General features: G+C 44.1%; 2 protein-coding genes across 8 annotated transcripts in view; both read right to left on the reverse strand.

Annotated features, from left to right (window-relative positions):
• IFT43 (intraflagellar transport 43) overlaps positions 1 to 2,955 on the reverse strand; it is a 139,399-nt gene extending 136,444 nt beyond the window's left edge. The window contains exons 1-2 of the mRNA XM_038742152.1: positions 2,611 to 2,955; positions 1,329 to 1,432 (exon numbers count right to left, since the gene is read on the reverse strand). The gene's annotated coding sequence lies outside the window, so the exon portion shown is untranslated. The remainder of the gene's footprint in view (positions 1 to 1,328; positions 1,433 to 2,610) is intronic.
• A 95-nt stretch (positions 2,956 to 3,050) lies between these two features.
• Positions 3,051 to 25,518, reverse strand: part of TTLL5 (tubulin tyrosine ligase like 5) — a 257,197-nt gene continuing 234,729 nt past the window's right edge. For 3 of the 7 annotated variants that reach the window (XM_038741730.1, XM_038741773.1, XM_038741607.1), the window contains 2 exons: positions 22,557 to 22,724; positions 20,901 to 21,227 (listed from right to left, as the gene is read on the reverse strand). In XM_038741730.1, the coding sequence (XP_038597658.1) occupies positions 22,639 to 22,724 (86 nt within the window). In that variant the 3' untranslated portion in view covers positions 20,901 to 21,227; positions 22,557 to 22,638. Of the gene's footprint in view, positions 3,225 to 20,900; positions 21,228 to 22,556; positions 22,725 to 22,891; positions 23,025 to 25,518 lie in introns of those variants that run through there. The other 4 variants (XM_038741641.1, XM_038741673.1, XM_038741693.1 and 1 more) reach the window with 4 other exon arrangements.

Below are 25,518 nucleotides of genomic sequence, written 5' to 3' on the forward strand. Positions count from 1 at the left end.
TGGAGAGCACAAGAGGTGAATATTTGAGTCTAAAAGAGCACCAATCAGGAAGCGTAGGAAAGGCGAAAGAACACCAAACATTCCACTCTACTCTGGTTGTTTTTGGAAACACCAAATGAGGCCCATTTACTGAAAAAAATACAACCCCAAAAACTTCACTGGTAACCTTCCCGGCGTCTCTCTATTTAAACACCTACCACAAGGTCCCAACCATTTTCTCTCCATTTGCAAGCCTACGTACCCTGTCACCGGTGGTGGTCGGGGTCGGTGTAGCGGGGTTCAGTTTTACTAATTTTGTCCTCTGGTTCTGGTCCAGTTAAATATTTTTCTGGTGTGAAGGATTCCCTGCTTGTGTAAGAGCACAGAACTGGGAAGCGGGAAGGCGGGATTCTGATTTCGGCTCTGAAAAAGGGGACTGCTTGCTGACACTAGGGGATTAGTGGAGAAGGGATCTGACTGAAGAACCGCTAGGGCCGTTCAATGAGGCGGAGAGGCCCAGCGGGAAATCTGAAAAACCTCTGAAGACTAAAGAGGAGGTAAAGGCAACTATCGGCTGGTTTATGGCGTGGGGTGGGGGCATCTGAGAATAATAATAATAATAATGATGGCATTCATTAAGCGCTTACTATGTGCAAAGCACTGTTCAAAGCGCTGGGGAGGTTACAAGGTGATCAGGTTGTCCCACGGGGGGCTCACAGTCTTAATCCCCATTTGACAGATGAGGTCACTGAGGCAGAGAGAAGTTAAGTGACTTGCCCAAAGTCACACAGCTGACAAGTGGCAGAGCCGGGATTTGAACCCATGACCTCTGACTCCAAAGCCCGGGCTCATTCCACTGAGCCACGAAGGGGGGGCAGGCATCAGCACTGTGCTGCTATCAACTTGGTTCTAAGTGGACCGTGGCACATAACACAAATTTTCACACATTTCACAGGGAGCTGCAGCCCTGCCTGCCTTCAAGTTCATTTCCACTCCAGGCTCCCGGAGAGATGGGAGAGGGCGAGGGGCGCTGAGCAAACTGCTGGCCTTCCAATCAATTCCTGCGCATGGGTTCTCGGTTCCGATCCCACACGACCGAGGCTTGTCTGGGCTTCTCCGTGAAAACTCCATCAACGTCATCCTCCACATCCCAGAGCCAACCCCATCAGTAGACATGAATCCACTGACCTCATGAACACGCTACAGTATCTGCTTCCCTCCACCACAACACCCAAAGGAAGAGATTTATCAAGTCACACAGAAAACACCAATCCAGGAGAACCCGTGCATTCCTTCATTCTGCCACTTTCAAAAGTCCAGCGATGGGCTCACAGTTAAGTCTCTTTTACCTTTACGACGCCGAATCCAAAAGCTCTTAGCCTGATCCATCCCTGGCTCAGCCGCTTCGATCAAGTGACTTATGCTGGAAGTCACGTGGGGTAGAGCAATCAATCTGGATGAAGGCAAAGGAGGGGGAAAGTACAATGCCTCGGTCCGAGAAATTCGTTAGGGGGGCAGTCCAACATTGAACTGTTAGAGGTGCCTGTCCTCTAACCCCATGATGCTAGTGCTACTGAAGGACCATGGCTGCTAAATTGGCTGCTGTGGCTTGACGGGGATATAATCAACCAGGAGCCATGGAGCCTCAAGGACTCTCCCCCGACGTTTTAAAATACAAACAAGAGTAGCCCAAGTCCCCTTAAAACCAGAACATGGCATGGCCTAATGGAGAGAGAAAGGTGTACGAGTCAGAGGACCTGGGTTCTAATTCAGGCACAGCCACTTGTCTTCCGCGTGACCCTGGGCGATTGTAAAATGGGGATTAAATCCTCTTCCCTCCAATTTAGACTGTGAACCCCAGGTGGGGCCAGGACAGTGATTGACCTGATTTCTTTCTTATTTGTAAAGATGGAATTTGTTAAGCACTTAGTATAAACCAGGCATTGCTCTAAGCACTGGAGTAGATATAAGTTAATCAGGTCTGACCCAATTCCTGTCCCATGTGGAGCTCAAGGTCTAAGTAGAAAGGAGAACAGGTATTGAATTCCCATTTTACAGCTGAGGGAACGGAGGCACAGAGAAGTTATGTTGCCATCTTGTACTTCCCAAGCGCTTAGTACAGTGCTCTGCACACAGTAAGCGCTCAATAAATACGATTGATTGATTGATTGATTGATTAAGTGACCTGCCCGAGGTCACACAGCAAGCAGGTAGCAAAGCCAGGATTAGAACTCAGCTCCTTTAACTTCCAGACCCATGTCCTTTCCAATTGGCCACGCTGCTTCCTTATCATGCATCTACCCCAGCGCTTAGTACAGTTCCTGGCACATGGTGAATCTTTTCACAAGTCCCATAAAAACGACCTCAAATTAGCTAGTTTTAAGATTAAATGCAAAGGAATCCCCAGTAATGGACTAAAATGATTATTTGGTCAAATTTTCCCTTTTACCTAAGAATAAGGATGGGAGGTAAATTAGTACATTTTAACAATTAATAGACTGTGAGTAGGGGCTGTCTCTAAATGTTGCCAACTTGTACTTCCCAAGTGCTTAGTACAGTGCTCTGCACACAGTAAGTGCTCAATAAATCCGACTGAATGAATAAATGAATATAAAATAAAAATAGAATTACTTTATTAACGTCTGAAATCGGTAATTCCAAAGTGATCCTGCATGGAGTTACGGCACCATATGGCTTTTTTCCTCTTCTCACTGGTCATCAGGAGACGGGCGCCCTCCCTCCCCTCAACAAACTCTTCTGAAAGAGATGGGGGATTTTGGTAAGTATAATGGTTTCCTAGAATTATATTAAATAAGAGCATATTGTTCGAATCTGGGCAATAAGTGCAACAAAATGTGTTTACCCAAAGAGCCTCGGTTTTGTATAATCTGTGGACGAAAGCAGAAAAAGGGAGGAGAAGACGACCCAGGTCGGGAGGAGGAAGAGACGGAAGCGGGGAAAGAATGGGGGATTTTTGTCCCTACAGAGAGGGTGGAACATCGGCTGGGCGTCCCTCCGCCAACCACAACCCAGCCGATAGTTGTCGATTGCCTCGGATTAGCTCTCTGAACTGTTTGGAAGCAATTTAATGGCACCCTTGCCTGGGTGCTGTCGGGACAAGTGGGGCAACTCAAAAACTTGCAAATCTTTCCCAGCTGCCGAAGCTGCTTCATCCTCGGCCTGCCTTCAACCTCAAACGCGTCCTTCGTCGGGTGCCTGGGGTTCATCTTTCTTGCAAACAGGGGCTGGAAAGAGAGAAACCCAAATCGTGAGCGACTGAACCAAGATAAGAGAGAACACCAAATGAAGACGAAAATGCTTTCTTGCTTTCCTAGTGGAAAGAGCACAGCCCTGGCTCTAATGCCACCTCTACCCCCCTGCCTTCTGTGTAACACTGGGCAAGTCACAACTTTGCTAGGCTTCTGTTTCCTCATCTGGAAAATGAGGAGTCAAATGCCCCGCTCTCCCTGTCACCTGGACTGTGAGCCCCATATAATGATGGCATTTGTTAAGCGCTTACTATGTGCAAAGCACTGTTCTAAGAGCTGGGGGGGGATACAAGGTCATCAGGTTGCCCCACACGGGGCTCACAGTCTTAATCCATTTTACCGATGAGGTAACTGAGGCTCAGAGAAGTGAAGTGACTTGTCCAAGGTCCCACAACAGACACGTGGCGGAGCCGGAATTCGAACCCATGACCTCTGGCTCCCAAGCCCGGGCTCTTTCCAGTGAGCCACGCTGCTTCCCATGTGGGACAGGGACTGCGTCCAGCACATAGTTCAGTGACTGGTGTACAGAAAGTGCTTAACAAATGCTAAAATTATTATCGTTATTACTATTATAATTGTTTGTATTAAGCCAGGGTTAGCTGAATAGATAACTGGTCAGATGCTCAGAAGTTCTACTTTGGGAGAAAGCATCTGAGTCTATCCCCACAGGTGGAAGATGTTCTGCTTTGATATTTGACTTTCTTCCAGAGGCAACAAGGTTGCCTGAATGCCTACTGAGCACAGAACACTGTTCTAGGTGCTCAGCACCGTACAATAAAAGTAGAAGATACGGTCCTTGTCCTTGCAGAGTTAGTGAGCAAATAGGAAAGACAGGCAAAAAAACCAAACTGAATGCTTACAGATGGGAACAAGAGGAAAAACCCATTCTGGCAATCGAAAATTAATAAATGTTTAAATGATGATGGGACTTGTTAAACTCTTACTTTGTGCAAAGCACTGTTCTAAGTGCTGGGGGGGATACAAGGTGATCAGGTTGTCCCACGTGGGGCTCACAGTCTTAATCCCCATTTTACAGAGGAGGGAACTGAGGCTCAGAGAAGTTAAGTGACTTGCCCAAGGTCACACGGCAGACATGTGGCGGTGCCGGGATTAGAACCCATGACCTCTGACTCCCAAGCCCGTGCTCTTTCCATTGAACCACGCTGCAATACTCACCTACGTGCCGAGGGTGGCTGAGGGAGTGGCAACACTAGGAATGTGTGGAATTAGAGAATGCCTCCTGGAAGAGGTGACTTTTTAGAAGGACACAATGTGGAGAAACATATTCTGAGGGATTTGAGGAAGGGGGTAATTTCTCTAAGGCGGAAAGATATAAGCAATGGGTTGATTGATACATGAATCAAGAACTAGGTGTAGTTTTGTTAAAGTGAGCTTGGAAAGAGGGAAAAGTGAGAACTGTGGTGTAGTGGGAGAAGAGAGCAGAATAATAAGAAGGAGATAGCTGGTACAGAACCTTGAAAGTGCTGTTCAGGAGTTTTTGTCTGATTTGGAGGGAAATGGGTAGCCACTGGAAGATTTTGAGAAGCAGAGTGATTTATATTATTATTATTCTTATTATATTATTGCATTTGGATCTGTGACCTTTGGACATTTGATATTCACTCCACCTTCAGACCCCCAGCACTTATGTACCTATCTATAAATTATTTATTTCTATTAATGTCTGTCTCCCCCTCTAGGCTGTACACTCGTTGAGGGCAGGGAACATGTCTATCAGCTCCGTTGCATTGTACTCTTTCAAGAGCCTAGTACAGTGCACTAGTAAGTGCTCAGTAAATACCATTGATGATTATTATGGTATCGGTTAATAGCTTACTATGCATCAGGCACTGTTCTAAGTGCCAGCATAGACACAAGTTAAGTCAGGTTGGACAGAGTCCCTGTCCAACATGAGGCTCAAAATCAAAGTCTTCTAGGGGGGAGAACAGGCAATGAATTCCCAGACTGTGAGCCCCACGTGGAACAACCTGATTACCTTGCATGTCCTCCCAGCGCTTAGAACAGTGCTTTGCACATAGTAAGCGCTTAACAAATGCCATTATTATTATTATTATTATTATTTTAAAGATGAGGAAACAGAGAAAGGGATATGTTCTGAACCTTTTTCCCAAATGCCAACTTTACTTCTGTCCCTCTTCTTCTTCCTCCCCTCTTGCTCCAACCAGTGGAGAGCTAGCCACGTGCTAAGGCTCTTGATTGTCCCCTGGCCCTTCTTGGATTTCCCTGGATTATCTAGAATTCTCAGGCAGTTCAGAATAAATTATTTGAATAGCAGGCCCTCTGATTATGTAGATTTGGAAACCCTGTCAGGAGGTTGTTTTAAGAAAAGTGCTTGGAGTTGGGAGTAGGACTGGAAGACAAACTATAAATAAGGACAAAGAGCTAAGATAGCACAAGCAAGGTAAAGGAAGAGCACGTCGGACAGTGATATTTTTGTTTGACGAACAAAGCCGGCATTTTGGGGAAACTACTGATATGCTCATGGTTGAATCCACATAATGAAAGGCAACAAGTCCAAGTTGGCAGAGTGATATTCAGTAACCTCCAAAGAATCTAATTCAGTCACTCTCCTATGGATCTGAAAATGATACAACTGATGGAAGTTTTTAATCTTACACACAAGTACGGCCTAAACGACTGACGATCCCTTCTGCTCAAACCACCTGCAAAGGTCATTCCTTGCTTTACTGTTGGAGTAGGAGCAGGGCGGTCTAGTGGATAGAGCCCAGGCCTGGGAGTTCTAATTCCAGCTTTGCCACTTGTCTGCTGCGTGACTTTGGGCAAGTCGCTTCACTTCTCTGGGCCTCGGTTCCCACAACTGTAAAATGGGGATTAAGAGGGTGAGCCCCATGTGGGGCAGGGACCGTGTCCGATCTGATTATCTTGTACCAACCCCAGCACTTAGAACAGTGCCTGGCACCTATTAAGCACCTAACGTATACCATAAAACAAAAATGGTGACTGGGAAGAGCCTGAAGTCATTTTCGATCCTCCCTCTTGGTGTAATGATCAGCTCAGAGCCAGTTCGATGATCACTGTGGCAGTGGAAGTCCAGACCCCATGGTGCAGTTAGATGGTATAGGTGGGTGTCTAATTGTCACCAGTTTGCCCACTCCAGTGGTGGACAGAAGGTGAAAGAAGAGGTTCTGAAGTTTAAAACGGTGATTTAAACCCCCACTAGACTGTATGCTCAATGTGGGCAGAGAATGTCATTCTATTGGTATATTGTACTCTCCCAAGTGCTTACTACAGTGCTCTGTACACCATAAGCACTCAATAAATACGACTGACACAAGGTAAGATCACTCTTCTCCTTCAGTAATCTTGCCAGGAAGTACTTGTTCAAATGTTAAATGGGAAAAACTTGTTTCTACGTTTGCTTAGGTTAGGAACTCCTTGTTAGTGATGACTGCCTTAAATTCCATTTTTCTTTCAATATGCATAAGTGCTTAGTGCAATGTTACACTGTAGAAACTCAATAAATCCTTTTCGTGACGATAATAGTCACCCTATTTCTGTCTACACTGGAATGATCTGTCACTCAAGATCGGTTCCCAACCAAATATATTTACGCATTACATGTTTAGCCTACATATATGAGTCATTCTTGAAATTTCATCTGATCTATGCTGTTTAGAATTTCACAGATTACGGAGCGTACCAGTCCTTTCCAGAGAAGCCTGTAAAAGATAACCCAAAGTGACATATTAGTTACATAAGAGAGCCTGAAATTGCTCTTGACTTCTAACAAGTTCCAATGACTACCACAGCTCAATATGAACGGCCCCATTTTCTTCCTAGCAGTAAGACACTGCTTATCTGGTTGGACTTCAAAAATCCCCCCAAACCACAAACTTCACCAATCCTTAAAACCTCTCACCATTCTTTTCTAAATCTGCAGTACAAGTCCAGCAACACTTATTAGTCAGGATTTTACACACTAGAAAACTGTGATCTTTCGGCTCCTGGAGTACAGCATTTTGCACGTAGCACATCATAAATTCTATTACTTCTACCGCTTCATCTCTTTGTGCTCTATACTACTGCCAAAGGCATGCAGATTTTGATCGAAAGAATAAAGTGTTTGATACACATACACACACACACACACACACACTATGGCTAGAAGCTGCATGGCCTAGGAGTCCGAAAGTCATGGGTTCTAATCCCACTCTGTCACTAGTCTGCTGTGTGAGTCTGGGCAAGACACGTTGCTTGTATCCACCCCAGCGCTTAGTATAGTGCCTGGCACAAATTAAGCGCTTAAGAAATACCGTTATTATTATTATTAATAAACTGCAAGGGTCAGGAAATATGCAGGAGCAACAGACAGTGTAAGGGAGTATCAGGGGAGAGACATAGAACACTTTTTACCTGGTCAGATTCTAAGTGGCTATCAGGCACAGAGAAGGAGCAGAGAAATGCAATGCACACCACAGTGAAATGATCTTTTTTTTAAAAAAAAATTTCTACATTTCAATCTTTTCAATAATTTGGACTGGATGGCGCCTTAATGAAAATGACTGATATTGTAGTACATGGTAATCTTACTCTTGACTATTTTTAGGAATTCGTGTCATTGGCGCGGACAGCGGAAATGATTCCTGCCACAGGGTTTTATGCTACATACAGGGACAACAAAGTCAACTGAGACAAAAATGGTAGAACAAAAAGTTCGGACTTGGGATAATCAATCAATCAATTGTAATTATTGAGTGCTTACTGTGTGCAGAGCACTGTACTAAGCGCTTGGGAAGTACAAGTTGGCAACATATAGAGACAGTCCCTACCCAACAGTGGGGATAACAACTGAGAAAACACTCAGTGCGACAATGATTAACATCTATTCCCCTCATTTACTACCCAGGCAGAAAAACCTGGGCTTTGAAGCAGCGTGGCTTGGTGGAAAGAGCACAGGCTTTGGAGTCAGAGGTCATGAGTTCAAATCCCGACTCCGCCAACTGCCTGCTGTGTGACTTTGGGCAAGTCACTTCACTTCTCCGGGCCTCAGTTACCTCGTCTGTAAAATGGGGATTAAGACTGTGAGCCCCCCGTGGGACAACCTGATCACCTTGCAACCTCCCCAGCACTTAGAACAGCGCTTTGCACATAGTAAGTGCTTAATAAATGCCATCATTATTATTATTATTATGTGAGAAAAATAAGGACAGGAAAGGTAAAGAAAGAGAGACAGAGGGGGATTGAGAGAAACACCCACCACCACACTTGGACACACAGAGAAATATTTACAGGTGTACTCTGTATGGGAGGGACCAGAAAAGCAGTGACACCCGAAAGTAAATGAAATAACAGTCGCTCTTGCTGCACTGGCCCAAATTCCGGGTACAAATCCCAAAGGATCCAGCAGAGATGGGAACCTGAGCCTACCTCTTATCTTCCTCAGACATTGCTGCTGCTCCTCTCTCCTCTCTTCCTTGGTGGGCTCCCTGCTGCAGCCTGGCTGGATTCTATGGGAAGCATCTTGGCCTAGTGGATAGAGCATGGGCCTGGGATTCAGAAGGACCTGGGTTCTAATCCAGCTCTGCCGCTTGGCTGCTGTGTGACCTGGGCAAGTCACTTCACTTCTCTGTGCCTCAGTTACCTCATTTTAAAATGGGGATTAAGACTGTGAGCCCCACGTAGGACAGGCACTGTGTCCAACGTGATTAGCTTGTATCTACCCCAGCGCTTAGAACAGTGCTTGATACAAAGTAAGCACTTAACAAATACCACTATTATTATTATTTTATGAGATTTTTGTACCAGAACTGTGGCAGTCCTCTGGGGGAGTCATGCATGTGATCATGAATGTCATGCCCACTGTTATTTCACTGTTCCACTCCAAGTTTGTCTGGATATAAAAGGGTGTTAATGCATACGTGCACACACGCGTGGCTACTTGTGTGTACATGGAGGTGAGTCTGTGGTGTCTCTCGGGGGGTAAAAATGGGAGAAGGAGAGCCTATGACCCGTCTCTCCTTGCCCCCAGGATTTGCGGAATCTGCTTGCTTCAAGAACCAGAACTGAAGCAGTGGCCAGCAAGGAAAAAGTAAACCAGTTTCCCTTCCAGGCTATTATTTCCTCTGTCCTGCTCATCCTGAAGCAGGGAGGCAGCAAGTGTGTAGAGGCTATGTTGGGGCATGGGGATATAGGGTTTAGGCAACTCATAAATCTGAGCCCACCCAGCCGAATCCCACTTAGGGTATCTCCAAGCTATCACAGCGTTCAGAGACAATGGCCCGGGCCAGGTTGTTTCTAGAGGGTTTTCATAATCAGCAACTTACAGAGGAAAAATGATCTTTATTGAAATGATTACTAGGAATTCCAGTTTGGAAGAAATTCAGACATTTTGCAAACTAGAATATGTCCCCGTGAGATACAGGTGAGTTTTATTCCCACCTGAAAAGTCACAATACCTAATTTTCAGTCTACTGCACCAAAAACCAGACACCTCTCCCAAGATAAGAAAGAGATCTGAAAATGAGGTCATCTTGATCATAAGCCTTCAGGTTTGCCTGCAGCTCAGAAAAGGCCCAGAACCCATTCATCACACATAACCAATCAATGGCATTTATTGAGTGCGTACTATGTATACGCACTGTACTTAGCACTTGGGAGAGAACAATATAACAGAATTAGTAGAAAGATTTCCTGCCCATAATGACCTTACAATCTAATATCTGCACCTTCCCCAAAAGAGTATTTCCTACTTCAATTTGTATTACGGCACCAATGCTATAATTAATTTCTACAGTCAGCGATTAAAAAGCAAATGCGAATTAGAAATCCACTAGTAAAAAAATAGGCTCTCAAATACGATTGTTTCACAAGTGATTCCCAAATTTGCGCTCTCCAGTCCTGACCTCTCTCTTTTTCTGTAGTCTCACAGCTCCTCCTTTCTTCAGGACATCTCTACCTGGATGTCCCACCAACACCTTAAACTAACCATGTCTGAAACAGAACTTCTTATCTTCCCACCCAAACTCTGTCCTCCCTCTGTCTTTCTTATCACTGCAGACAATACCACACCCTCCCTATCTCACAAGAAATAACCTCAGCGTTGTCCTTGATGCATCCCTCACTTACAACTCACAAATTCAATCTTTCACCAAATCCTTTCGCTTTTACTTCCATAACATTACCCTCTGCCCTTTCCTCGCCATCCAAACTGCTACTATGCTATCCTATCCCACCTAGATGACTACATCTGCCTCCTCACTGACCTCTCTGCCTCCCGTTTCTCTCCCCACTCTGGTGCACACTTCAAGCTGCTAAAAGGATCATTTTTCTAAAAAACTGTTCAGTCCATGTCTCACCAATCTTCAAGAACCTCGGTGGTTCCCCATCCACCTCCACATTAAATAGAAACTCCTTAACATAGACCTTAAAGCACTTAATCAGCACCTCATCTCCCTGATCTCCTACTACGGCCAAGCCCTCACTCTTCAATTCTCTAGTGCCGGCTTGCTCGCTGAGCCTCAGTCTTGTCTCACTCACTGCCAACCCTGTGCCGACATCCTCCCTCTGGCCTGGAACTCTCTCCCTCTTCATATACCCCGGACCACCACTCTCCTCACCTTCAGAGCTTTATTAAGGTCACCTCCTCTCCAAGAGGCCTCCTGCGATTAACTCCTCTTTTCCCCAACTTCCTCTTCTTTCTGCATCGCCTATGTACTTGGATCTGTACCCTTTGGGCATCTGGAATTCACCCCTCCCTTGTCCCCATAGTACTATACATATATCCATACATTATTTTAATCTATATTAATGTCTGTCCCTATATACTCTAAATTCACTGTGAGCAGGGAAAGAGTGTAGGGGTGCATTGTACTCTCCCAAGCCCTCAGTACAGTGCTCTGCACCCAGTAAGTGTTCAATAAATACCATTAATTCACTGATTGACTAATTGTAAAGAGACTGCAGCAAACACCAGAATGCTCTCTAACGGGCAGTCTACCAAGACAGCCCGTCGGCATTTGCCAATAGTTTTGGGCTTTTCCAAGTTATATCTCCTGGCAATACTGTACTGGGGTCCGATTAAGAAAGGGAGTGAATGAATCGACTTTATTTATAACCTGAGTGACAATAGCAAATAGGGACAGCTGGAGAGTAAGTCCAACCTGTATCTTCCTGGGCAGAGGTCCAATCTGTCAGATTGAGCGGCGCAGCATGAGAGCAGCAGATCCATTTCATGAAACTCTGCCTGGCGACATAAAAGAGAAACTACGCACAGCTGCAGGGGGAACTTTCAGCGTAAGAGAAGTCACTGAGCAACTCGGGAATACATGTGGTAGAGGTGAGTCGGGGGAGGAGAAAGAACAATTTTATTATAAGGCCAGGGCAGGAGAAATCAAAGTCAGTGCCCACCACTTATCTTAGTAAGTCACTGGTTCAGTATCATCATCGGCATTCATTTTGCACTTACTTTGTGCAGAGCACTGTACTAAACACTTGGAAGCACACAATACACCGGAGTTGGCAGACGTGTTCCCTGCCCACCATTTACAATTAAAGTAAATTAATAACGGTAATGATAATGCTAATTGTGGTATTTGTTAAGCACTTATTTATGCCAGGCACTGTACTAAGCACTGGAGTATATACAAGGTGATTGGGTTGGACACAGTCCCAGGGCTCACAGTCTTGATCCCTAATTTACAGATGAGGTAAAGTGAGGCACGGAGAAGTGAAATGACTCACCCAATGTCACACAACAGACTAGTGCTGGGGATTAGAACCCAGGTCCTTCCGATTCCCACACTCGTGCTCTATCAACTAGGCCATGCTGTTCCCCATAACTGAAGGCAGGTAATCACATCTTCCAACTCCACTGTATTGTACTCTCCCTATAAACTTTCTTTGGTTTGCGGCTGCCTGTTATTTGAATTGCATGAGGCATACATCTTCCTTCTTAAACTCAAAACAAACTTGTTTTGCTCAAAAAAAGGTCACTCCTAATTCTGAATGAGGTGTGCAATCGGCTGGAGATTTCTCACTATTGTCCACCTATGCTGCATCGTTTGAAGTAAAACTTCAGTGCCTTCAGAGCATTTCTTCTGCCCACCCGGCTGGTGCCCAGTATTGTACAAATGGTACAAACTGTAAAAATTGTACAAATTGTAATTGTAAAAATTGTAAATGGTACAAATACCACTCAAGACTGTAAGCCCGTTGTTGGGTAGGGACCGTCTCTACATGTTGCCAACTTGTACTTCCCAAGCGCTTAGTATAGTGCTCTGCACAAAGTGCTCAATAAATACGATTACCTGTATATATGTTTGTACATATTTATTACTCTATTTATTTATTTTACTTGTACCTATCTATTCTATTTATTTTATTTTGTTAGTATGTTTGGTTTTGTTCTCTGTCTCCCCCTTCTAGACTGTGAGCCCACTGTTGGGTAGGGACTGTCTCTAGATGTTGCCAACTTGTACTTCCCAAGCGCTTAGTACAGTGCTCTGCACACAGTAAGCCCTCAATAAATACGATTGATTGACTGATTAATTAGGGCACTTTGCATTTATAAAGTATCCTTCTCCAAAGAGCTTAAAACACTTCACATCCTAATGATGAAATGAAATTAAAACAGTTCCTTTTTTGGAGGTGTATTAACTCCTTTAGGGCACTAAGGAGACATCCTTAGAATAAACTCGCTGGTAGATTTTAAGCTGATGAGGCCTGGCAGGGATCACATCTTTTCCATCTCCCAATAAATGCATTTTACTGACGGACTGATGGATGAATTGACTGTCATAATAGACAAATGAGATAGATTCAGAGGGCCAGTGGCGTTGTGGATAGAAATCTGAGCTCTGAAACAACAAATGGCTCATACATATTCATTTAGTCAAGGTCGGTGTCTCTAAAAGATTTCTAGATGGGAAGCCTCCAGGTCATGAACGGGTAAAAATACATCTCGTTGGTTTTTTTTTACTCTATTTATTTACTTATTTATTTTATTTGTACATATCTATTCTATTTATTTTATTTTGTTAGTATGTTTGGTTTTGTTCTCTGTCTCCCCCTTTTAGACTGTGAGCCCACTGTTGGGTAGGGACTGTCTCTATATGTTGCCAATTTGTACTTCCCAAGCGCTTAGTACAGTGCTCTGCACATAGTAAGCGCTCAATAAATACGATTGATGATGATGATGATGATCTCGTGGGCCACCTCTGGCCTGTTCACCGCTTTTCTCTGGACCAAAATTATGTCCAGCAGAAGTAAAACTATGTTTACCATCTATATGTTACATAAAATTCTGGATCAAGCTGATTGGAATGTATGTGTGTTATACATACGTGTATTTGTGTTGGAGAATCTATATGACATAGATAGAGCATGGGCTTGGGAGTCAAAGGTCGTGAGTTTTAATCCCAGCTTGGCCACTTGTCTGCTGTGTGGCCTTGGGCAAGCTACTTCACTGCTCTGTGCCTCGTAACCTCATTGGTAAAATGGGGATTTAACCCATGTTCCCTGCCCACATGTGGGTCAGGGACTGTGTCCATATCCATTTGCTTGTATCCATCCCAGTGTAGTGCCTGGCCCGTAGTAAGCACTTAACAAATACCACAATTATTATTATTACTGTTATTATACATTGTGATGGAAATGACAATGACAATCCTTATTTAAGGAATAACAGTTTCAAATAACAGCAAATATTTCCAGAATTTAAGCTCTGAGAGCTTACTAAATCTTAAAGTGGCAAGAGTTATCCAACCCTGAGCAAGGCAGAGAGTGAGTCACAGGACCTGGGTTGTAATCCCAGCTCTGACACTTCTCTACTGTTTAACTCTGGGCGAATCACTTGAATTCTTGGTGCTTCAATTTCCTCAACTGCAAAATGGGGATTCAATGCCTGATCTCCTTCCTACTAAGATTGTGAGCCCCATGAGACGCAGGGTCTGTGACTGACCTGATTGATATCTTGTATCGACCCCCGTCCTTAATGCATTACTTGGCACACTAAGTAATTTTTTTTCTTTTTTTTGATAGTTGTTAAGCGCTTACTATGTGCAAAGCACTGTTCTAAGCACTGGGGAGGATACAAGGTGATCAGGTTGTCCCATATGGGGCCCACAATTTTAATCCCCATTTTACAGATGAGGTAACAGACACAGAGAAATTAAGTGACTTGCCCAAAGTCACACAGCTCACAATTGGCAGAGCCGGGATATGAACCCATGACCATAATTAATAAATACCACAACTATTATCATTATTGTCCTTGCTTAGCTTGTTTTGTACAATACCACGCTCAACTGAATGCTTTATAGGAGATAATAATGATAATAGCAATAATAATAATTATGGTATTTCATCATCATCAATCGTATTTATTGAGCGCTTACTATGTGCAGAGCACTGTACTAAGCGCTTGGGAAGTACAAATTGGCAACATATAGAGACAGTCCCTACCCAACAGTGGGTTCAGTGCTTTACTATGTGCCAGGCACTGCATTAAGCATTAGGGTGGATGCAAGCAGATCGGGTTGGGCACAGTCCCTGACCCGCGTGGGGCACACAGTCTCAATCCCCATTTTCCAGATGAGGTAACTGAGGCCCAGAGAAGTGAAATGACTTGCCCAAGGCCACACAGCAGACAAGTGGCAGAGCTGGGATTGGTACCCATGACCTTCTTGAGTCCCAGGCCCTTGCTCTATCCACTACTCCATGCCGCTTCTCGCATTTACTAATTTACTAATTACTAATCATTTGACAATACACTTCTTTAGAAGCAGGTATGACCGTAAGCTCCTTGTGGACAGGGAACATGCCTGCCAATTCCGTTACATTGTACTCTCCCAAGTGCTTAGTACAGTGCTCTGAACACAGTAAGTGCTCTATAATACGATTTATTGATTTATGGATCGATCAACTCCCAGTTCAAGGCACTACTAATTGATTCCCCATCCCAAATGTATTTTAAACATAATTTCCCCCAACTGGTTATGCAAGGGCCGCAGTGCTTCAGAAGCTGGAGTGGGGAGAGAGATATAGTTTCCTTTTCTTGAAAGGATGGCAGGGAGCACTCAAGGAAGGGTCACCCAGGCCGAAAGCTGCTAAATGGCCCTTCGGAGGGGAGAGAAAACAGCCAAGGCAGTTATCTAAAACCCCCAGCTCTCCTACAGAGCAAATCTTGGAACCATAAGGTACCCATGGCAGTAGATGCAGGGGACTGGGGGTAATCACAGTTGAGAAGCACGCCCTTCAAGAAGGGTAGAGGTAATATTAGCTAAACTCGGGTCACGTCCTCCCCAGGGGTTCATTTGGGAAATCGGCAACCCACGTACACTCCTCCTCCAGTCTCACGGCTTCTGTGGGCAGAACTGAGACATTCCCCGGATCATTCTGTCATCTTGTTAGCATGCAACCAGCAGATAACAGGAAACAGCTTCTTCCTCTCATAAAACAAAGGCAATGGGAGGCTCCGGAACATGAGACACAATTCCAACTAGCCAGAGGAGGAGGCTCCGATTTCAGTCTTTCGATGCATTAGAAGTGACAGCGCCTTAGATCTGCCTGAGCTGTGAAGGTCAAGTTTGACATCATGGTATCCTCCTCTGAGGGACCCAAAAGAATGCTGTCTGTAAAAAGAGGCTTTGAACTTGTTAAGGATTAATGAAAGCCATAGACTCTGATAGTTGGAAAAAACAAGAGACCACCTTAGTTGGTGATGATGCTAATTTTAGAAATCCCCAGCCATTTAAGAGGGAATCAGGTATCTGTTCCCTCATCAAGATAAAACTTAAGCCTTCTGGAGCCTTGGAACTCATCGATTTTACAGCCCTCTTCTTCTAGCACCCCTTCTTCCTCTCCTTCTAAGTTCCCTAAGGGGTCTATGGCAAAATTTAGTTCTGTTCCTCTTTCCCTTCTAGTCCAGCCTCCCAGCCCACTACTCGTTTTCATTGCCCTTCTCTTGATTTTCTCAAACCTTCATCATTTTTCTCAGGCAATGAGCACTATTCCAGAGGCATCCTGCTTCACTTCAAGCTCATAATGGCTATCTGCTATCTCCGGTCTCTCTCTGGACCACCACAATGGCTTGCAATATCTTTATCCAAAGAAAACATTTCAGCTCAATATATCTCTGCAGTTCTCCTCTGAATACCCTTTAAAACACTTATTGGTTATCTTTGACCTGTCCCAAACAGCCTAGTCCCTACAGTTTCACTTTTTTGGACCAAAGCATTCTGTGTTTGAGTTTGAAATAAGATCTCTGGGTGCATTTCTGAATCGGGTCCAAAACCATTTTCATCTTCTCACACCGGTCATGGAGCTGATTTACCATTGTGTCTGTTCTGTGTTTCCCATACTGTCTCTGTTCCTACTAATATCAATTTTCTTATAATTCTCACCTGTCTTAAATAGTGACCCAAAGCATGAAACTCTTTTCCCCTTTCACGGAGCATGTGATGACAAGCAATTGACAACTGGGCAGCAAACACTATATTCTGTAAACAGTCATTTCACGAATCACCCTCAAATGTACTTTAAGTCTAAGTATCTCATGTTTCTGCTGGGTTTATCCTAGAAGACTACTATTTAAATCTCTGGCAGTTTCTGGGGAGTGGATTTAATGCCCACATTCACCACAAACAGACTTTGACTGTTACCCTTCTATTTCCCTGTTGTCTTAGATGGCTTATAACTGTCAGACCTTTCCCCCCTGCCCCCCACCAACAATTTATGCCAGGCCATTATTAGGATTCATCTATCCCCACTGCATCGATGACTCCTAAATTAATGCTATTAGCCCTAAACTCTGACATCCTCTCTCATTTCTTCCTGCCTCCATAAAATCTCTACCTAGATGTGCTGCCGGTAACTCAAGCTCAGTATGACCCAAACTACACCCCTTACCTTCCTTCCCAAATCCTATCCTGCACCTCACTTTCTCATCATAGTTGACAATACCTCCTTTTTTCCATCTCTCAGACTCATAACCTTGGCATTATCCTTGACTCTTCCACTTCTTTCAGCCGTCATATTGCCATATTCAGTCTGTCGCCAAATCCTGTCGGTTCTTCCTTGACAGTATTTCTATGATCCTCTCGTTTTTTCTCCAGCCAAATCGCTACCATGCTGATCTGCGTTCTTGTCTTATCCTGGCTTGACTACTGCATCAGTCTCCCCTCTCTAGGCCAAATTTCACTCTGCTGCCTGGATCAGTATTCTCAAATGTCATTCTGCACGCATCTCCCAACTTCTCAAAAACCTCCAATGGTCTGCCCATTCTCCTCTGCATCAAAGACAAATCCCTGACCATTGGCTTTAAGGCTCTCAATCAGCTCTCTCCCTCTTGCCTATCCACTCTCTTATCCCACTATGTCCCAGTTTATGCTTTTTGCTCCTCTCAAGCTATCCTACGATTGAATGAATGAATGAATGAAGAGTGTGAGCCCCATGTGGGACAGCGACTGTGCCCAACCTGATTAGCTCGTATCTGCCCCAGCACTTAGTTCAGTGCCTGACGTAAAGTAAGCATTTAATAACAATAATAATGATGATGATATTTCACAAAACGATGTTTGTTTCACAAAAACCAGCAAAGTGTTACTCGTGTGGATAGACTCAAACCATCAGAACTAAGTTATTTTTGAGGTGAAGATAAAACACCTCCCATTGTTTCCCCCACTGCTAATCTTTGTCATGCTCCCAATGACACGCTCACGCTCTCCCCACTACTCCGGCACTTAGAACAGTGCTTGGCACAGAGTAAGCGCTTAACAAATACTATTATTATTGTTATTCTAAAACTCTCTCCCTTCACGTTTGGCAGACCACTGCTCTCTCCATTTTCAAGGCCCTTATGAAATTCCAACCCCTTCCCCGATTCATTTCTAATCCTCCCACTTTATATCTGCCCTGTTGCCACTTCAGCATTTCTGCATCACCTCCACCCTCGGGTGCTCACACCACTTCACAACTCTGAGGTTCTTATCTTTACACTTTATTACTTCCTTTTAACTGTGATCATCTGCCCTGCTTGAATCCAAGGTCCTAAAGGACATGGATCACATCTACTAATCTTACTGTACACCCCCACAAAGTGCTTAGTACGGTTCTCTCTCTGTACACGGTGGGTACTCAATAAATATTTCTGAATGAATTACGGGAACAAAGATTGCCAAGTGTTCCTACATTCTTTTATAAGTCCTAAGAGCAGAAGGAACTGTTGGTGTAATAATAATAAAAACAATGTGCCAAGCACTGTACTAAATGCTGGGGTAGATTCAAGATAAACTCTCTCTCTCTCTCTCTATATATATATACATATACGTACATATATATATATTTATATGTACACACACACACAAGATAAACTATATATATAATATATATATACACACGTATATATGTGTGTGTGTATATATATATATATGTATATATATATATATATATATACATATATATATATATACACACAAAAAAAAAATAGGGATGGTAAAGGGACTGTGTCCAACCTGATGAACTTGTATCTACTCCAGCACTTAGAACAGTGTTTGGCTCACAGTTAGTGCTTAACAAATACCGTAATTCTCAGAGAAGCAGTGTGGCTCAGTGGAAAGAGCCCAGGCTTTGGAGTCAGAGGTTGTGGGTTTGAATCCCGCCTCCACCACAACTCTGCTGTACGACCCTGGGCAAGTCACTTAACTTCTCTGAGCCTCAGTTCCCTCATCTGTAAAAATGGGGATTAAGACTGTGAGCCCCATGTGGGACAACTTGATCACACTGTATCCCCCCCAGCGCTTAGAACAGTGCTTTGCACATAGTAAGCGCTTAACAAATGCCATCATTATTATTATTATTATTATTATATATATTTACACACACACATAAGATGCACAAGATATCACCCCCATTTTAGAGATGAAGAAACTGAGGCCCAGAAAGTTGACACACAGCACAGCTGCAAGCAAGTGGCAGATCTGGGATTAGAACCCAGGTTCTCTGTCTCCTAGGCCCGTGCTCTTTTCACTAGGCCAGGTGGCTTCTCCAACCTAAGCGTGACCAAGGGAACGTGGCATCTTATGATCAATTCTTGTTTCTACTTAGGAAGCACAGGTAATCTCCAGAGTGCAACTTCAGAAGGACTGTTTCTCTGTCTTCATCATCATCAATCGTATTTATTGAGCGCTTACTGTGTGCAGAGCACTGGACTAAGCGCTTAGTCCTCTGGCAGCCGTCAGCCATGATCTGGGAAACACTGAGGTGACCCCTGAGCAGTTATTCTTCCCTTTGGACTTTGTTCTTAACTGTCTCACCTCTGACCGTGTTCATGCCTGCCCCCCTCCCTGGAACTCCCTTCCTTTTCAAATCCTCTAGGCCACATCTTTCCCCATCTTCAAAGCCTCCTGAAAACTCACGTCCTCCACAAGCTCCACCTTTCCAGGTCACGACCACTATTAATGCTTACGCCACGATTAATACTTATGCTTATTTCCCACCCTTAGTATTTATGAACAGTGCTAAGTGCTTAGTACAGTGTCCTGCACACAGTAAGTGCTCAATAAATACTTATGAATGAATACTTTTAACCTATATTACTGTATACAGTCATCCATTTAGCCTTCTATACTTCTGTGATCAATACTTAGAGCAATGATTCTTTCTCCTCCAAGTGCTTAGTACAGTGCTCTGCACACAGTAAGCGCTCAATAAATACGATTGATGATGATTTACTGAGCGCTCGTAAATCCGTCAGATCCTCCTATCTACTGAGTGTTTTCTGCAATTTGTCAACGGTGGTATCTGTTGAACGCTTACTAGGTGCTGAGCATTGTTGTAAGCGCTGAGAAATCGTCATGACTGAACTCCTTAAACTCAGCCTATTTCCTGAGAGCTTTCGTAAATCTGTAAAGTCAGCTATTTACTGAGCGCGCCTAAATCCGTAAGATCCTCCTGTTTACTGACCGCTTTCGGAAATCTGTCAAATCGTCCTGTTTACTGAGCGCTCGTAAATCCCTAAAACCGTAATGACTGAGCACTTTCGTAACTTTTTAAAATCAGCCCACTTACTGAGCGGTCTCGTAAATCCCTAAAATCAGCCTATTTACTGAACGCTTTCATAAATTCGTCAAATCGTCCTATTTACTGAGCGCTCTCGTAAATGTTTTGTTGTCTGTCTCCCTCTTCTAGACTGTGAGCCCGTTGTTGGGTAGGGACCGTCCCTATATGTTGCCAACTTGTACTTCCCAAGCGCTTAGTACAGTGCTCTGCACACAGTAAGCGATCAAATAAATGCGATTGAATGAATGAATGAACTATCTGTGAATGGCTTGTTCATTCCTCGAGGTTATGGATTGTGTCTTCCACCTCCCGTTGTTTTCTCCCAAGCGCTTAGTATAGTGCTCTGCATTTGAAAGATACCACTGATTGATTAAAACATTGCTCATACCTATCCTCAGAGAATTCCCCTAAGGGAGGCCAGTTTGAAGCAAACCAACTCTGCTCTGAGCCACTGCAGGATGTTGAAGGGACAAGGGAGAAGGAGGAAAGGCATAGAGAGGTAGGCAAGGAGAGTTTCACAAAAACCAACAAAGTGTTAGTCGTGTGGATAGACTCAGACCATCAGAACTAAGTTATTTTTGAGGTGAAGATAAAAGGTAAGGAAGAAATGGGGAGTTTGAAGTAGTTTATTCATGGAAGTAAAAAGAAGGCAAAATGCAACTTTAAAGGTTCTCTTATTTTCTGGGAGGATATCAGGGTGCCCCAGAGGTAAGTCTTCTCAAAGAGCACGGATTTGCTGCAGAGGACCTGAAAACCTAGGGAAGCTGAGGGGATAGTTGGTTTCGTAGGGCTGAATGTCACCGTTAACAGGGAGTTTCATTTCAACTGCCTATACCGATGGGATTGAAAGTCATCCCTGTTTTCAAGAATCTGAAATCCATCTTCAGTTGACCCAGTGGTTTTCCCCAGATATGACTAGAACGTTGGAGAGTGTTTTCTATGCTGAAGCAAAAAACAAAACAAAACAAAAAACCATTAGGAATGACATGTTATTTCTTTTCCACCCTACAGTATTCCTGGGGAGACATGTATACTATGGATAAAATCGGATTAGAGCACCTCTGACTTTGCCGATGACACAGGCAGTGCTTAGGTCAGTGACAAGATGATCTTTCTCTGAGTCTGTACGTCAGCTGCTGTGTGTCCCTTGGGTGACTGGAAGGGGATGGGAGAAAGAGCTCCCTTGGATGCTTTGGGGTGCTTAAAAGGAAATGGATTTATGCCGAGAATAAGACTTGGAACAGATGTGAAACCGAATACTTCACATCACCATCCCTCCCCTACCCCCTCTGAAAGGGAAATGGAATGGCAGGATTAACCTGCTCTTCGCTAGACCAGCTTTGTTTCCTTCAAAGCCCCGTGATGTAGGCAGGTCCCGTTTCCCAAAACTCCCCTCCCTATGGCAAAGAAGGGAGTGCCTGGGATGGGAGCAAATGGTCTCCACCAGGCCCCAAAACCACCAGCCACAAGGGGAGTATATGTGTCAGTAATAGCAGGTTCACACTACAGCAGTCTCTTTTGGGGCCTTAAAGCAAATTGTTGGCTCCTGTGTAGATATGCATCACTGTGAATTATTCATTTGCAGTGTGAAAAACACATCAGAAAAATGCTATACCATAGCAATTTTACGGGCAAGGCAGCAATTACCATTTTTTTCCTTTTAAACCGCCCTAAAAAAAAATATAAAAATATATGTAGAATGAGAAGTGGCTCCTTTCTCTCTGGTTACACTGTAGACTGTACAGTCTTCGAGGGCAGTGATTGTTTCTACTTACTGTATTGTCCCAAACGCTTAGTGCAGTGCTCTGCACATAGTGAGCACTCAGTAAATACCACTCACGAATGACTGATTCACACCAAGATTGTAAGTGTGGCTCAGAGATAGTTATGCATGTGGGGACATAACTGTGGACAACAACCAGTTGTGTGGAGGGCTTGAAGACTATGAAAGCATTGGTCTGTATGGAATATCGGCATAAAGGTATGCTTCAAAGGGGCTTCATATAGCCCTTTTCTGAGCAGCCAAAGTGTAGAACTGAAAGAGCTAAAACCAGAGCTCTGATCATTGGCCTGAATCAGTTAGCCAGGAAGACCTCCCTGAGATGCTTTTCAAACCCATTGTGTGAGGATCTCCTGCCACCACGGGAGCTGTTATTGTCCCTTTTGTTGGGCTCAATTGGGAAGCAGGCTTCAGCTATAAATAAATATGCAGCCTTCTGACATTGTGTGCCGTGAGAGGTTGGGCTTATTTGAGGTGTCCCCAAGAATCACCTTTCAAAGCGTAATTTGGGGCACCACATCAGTTGAATGCAGTGGGGGAGTACGATGAGAGAAGTGACTCCAAGCAATGGATTTAAGAGATCAACACTGGGGACAAGCGATCGGTGGCCCAGAAGCCGGGAAACTGGTGGTTAGTCCCATTCTCGGCTGCTTCTGTTCCTGGATTTAGAGCAAGAGGTAAAGCATAAGACACTGAAACTGAAGTCAAGGTCTCCCTTGTTCTGTATTGACTGAGGCAACAGAAATATATCACAGCTTGACACCTTCCCAGCAAGGAGAAGGCCAAAGAAGGGAACATCTGTTTCCCATCGGGAATGCTACCTTACCACAATGCGGCCTGAGAAAGTGGACAAACTGGGAGGGGCTCTTCCCAGTCATCTTCATTTACTTAAGAATCGGCTTCAACAGATGTTCGTGTGGGATATGGAATCCCAGGCCTAGCAGGATTTCTCAGGAATCCTGAGCCAAAGAGAAGAGAGACATTTCCTTATGAAAACGAAGGGTCACAGGCCTACATCTTGTTCTTTTCATCCCAACAACCAGACTGGCTTCTTTCCATATTCTCTTATTCATCTCCTCTCATTGTGAGCTGGATGGCACTCAGTTTTAAGAGATGCTTCACTGATTCAGACCACTTCTGTGCTGAATCGGGTATCTGAACTCCTAGTTCAGGACAGGAGAGTCCCTTCTGAACCCATTTTATCTTGACAATGTTAAATGGGGCTTCTAGAAACTCCCTGTTCTTTGAAACTCTCTGGGCAACTGGAGTTATTATTTGTCCTCCTTTGTATTCACTGTATCAAAAGACTATTGTTGTCAGTCACCCCAACGGGCAAACAAATTAAGGGCCATTCTCGATGTCATTCAGTCGTCTGCCTGAGTTCTTTGGTGTGACCTTCAACACTAAGGGCCAGGTAAAAGGAGTGGCACCATTTCCGTTAGAAGGCAGTTCCTTGTCATTTCCCTTTCATCTTGGATGCTGCAACTTCTTTGAGATGAAACTGAAGGGCAGCAGAGAAAATTACATACATTTGTAGCATCTTTAATGGAAAATGCTGCAAGAAAAAGCCCACTGTTGGGTAGGGACTGTCTATATGTTGCCAATTTCTACTTCCCAAGCGCTTAGTACAGTGCTCTGCACATAGTAAGCGCTCAATAAATACGACTGATGATGATAGCTATTGGAGGGCATAGACTGATAGGATGCAGTGAAAAGTACATTTGTAAAACACAAACACACATGCGAGCCAAGTTAGACTGCATTAGTGCTAGTTTCACAGTCACAAGGACTTATGAGTAGTTCTTGTCACCATGTCTTTTTGATACTCATCGTTACAACTCCACTCACCATGCCGTTTTCCCCTCAAAGGCATTTTTCCACAGACATTTGGTCCTGCTGCTCCTCAAAGATAATAACAATAATACTAATTAGCCCACTGTTGGGTAGGGCCTGTCTCTATATGTTGCCAACTTGTACTTCCCAAGCGCTTAGTACAGTGCCCTGCACACAGTAAGCGCTCAATAAATACGATTGATGATGATGATGATAATTATAAGTGTGACATCTGTTAAGCATTCACTATATGCCAAGCACTATACAAACCCTTGGGGTAGATACAGGATAATTCCACATGGGGCTCCCAAATAAGTAGAAGGAAGAAAAGGTTCTGACTCCCCATTTTGCAGATGAGGGAACTGAGGCACAGAGAAGTTAAGTGACTCGCCTAAGATCACTGAAGCAGCGTGGCTCAATGGAAAGAGCATGGCCTTGGGAGTCAGAGGTCATGGGTTCAAATCCCGGCTCCACCAATTGTCGGCTGTGTGACTTTGGGCAAGTCGCTTCACTTCTCTGGGCCTCAGTGACCTCATCTGTACAATGGAGATTAAGACTGTGAGCCCCACGTGGGACAAACAGATCACCTTGTATCCTCCCCAGCGCTTAGAACAGTGCTTTACACATAGTCAGCACTTAACAAATGCCATCATTATTTACCCTCTAGACTGTGAGCCCGTTGTTGGGTAGGGACCGTCTCTATATGTACTTCCCAAGTGCTTAGTACAGGGCTGTGCACACAATAAGTGCTCAATGAATACGATTGAATGAATGAATGGATGAATCACCCAATAAGTAAGTGTCAGAGCTGAGATTAGAACCCAGGTCCTCTGACGGTCCGGGCCCGTGTTCATTCCACTAGGCCACGCTGCTTTGGCACTACAGATGCCACTGTATTGTTGGCATATTTTCATAACAAAGGCACAGATGGTAGCAATTTGAAAGCTGTTCCACAGGGCATGCTGGCCTTCTTGACTTGATACTCTACACTGCAAATTAAGATACCCACTGAAAACGAGAGATAACGCTAGTACAAAATTTGGTGAACGCTTTCAGCTTTGCTACTGCCAGTAAAAACATCTGGCCATAAGACAGAGAGCTCTTCAAGTGAAATGTTTGCTCATACTAGGGTACTGACTTTGCTACGCAGCCCTAATCTTTTGATGCCTCACGAGCACAGTCATGATGAAGACAGAGCAGCCCCTGGATGACCGTCTCACTGACTTTTGAGGTTTTCAGCCCAAGTTGGAAAAAAAAATTCCCACGGGTCTGGAAATATTTTCACATCAGTGTCTCTCTAGAAGAGGAACATCCTTTTCGATTCGCATAAATTGGAAATTAATTCAAACCCCTCATCCCCAACAATCTAGACTGGTGCAACAGAGCTTCGACAGTGTAATTTGAGGGCTTCCCCACGATGCTTAACGACTCGCGTGGATTAATGTTAATTTTGAAGTGTTTTTACACTTGCTGCAGGAGAATTAATTTTAGCTATGCAGGCATCAGGACCAAACGAATAACAGTGGGGTAGAAGGATGAATTACTGACCTCATATAGCTCTGACCCTACAAGGCAGAAACACTCTCATCACAAAATCCCAGGGTAAATCCTCATCTTCAC

This window comes from Tachyglossus aculeatus, chromosome 1 (genome assembly GCF_015852505.1).
Source record: "Tachyglossus aculeatus isolate mTacAcu1 chromosome 1, mTacAcu1.pri, whole genome shotgun sequence".
Classification (NCBI taxonomy): Eukaryota; Metazoa; Chordata; class Mammalia; order Monotremata; family Tachyglossidae; genus Tachyglossus; species Tachyglossus aculeatus.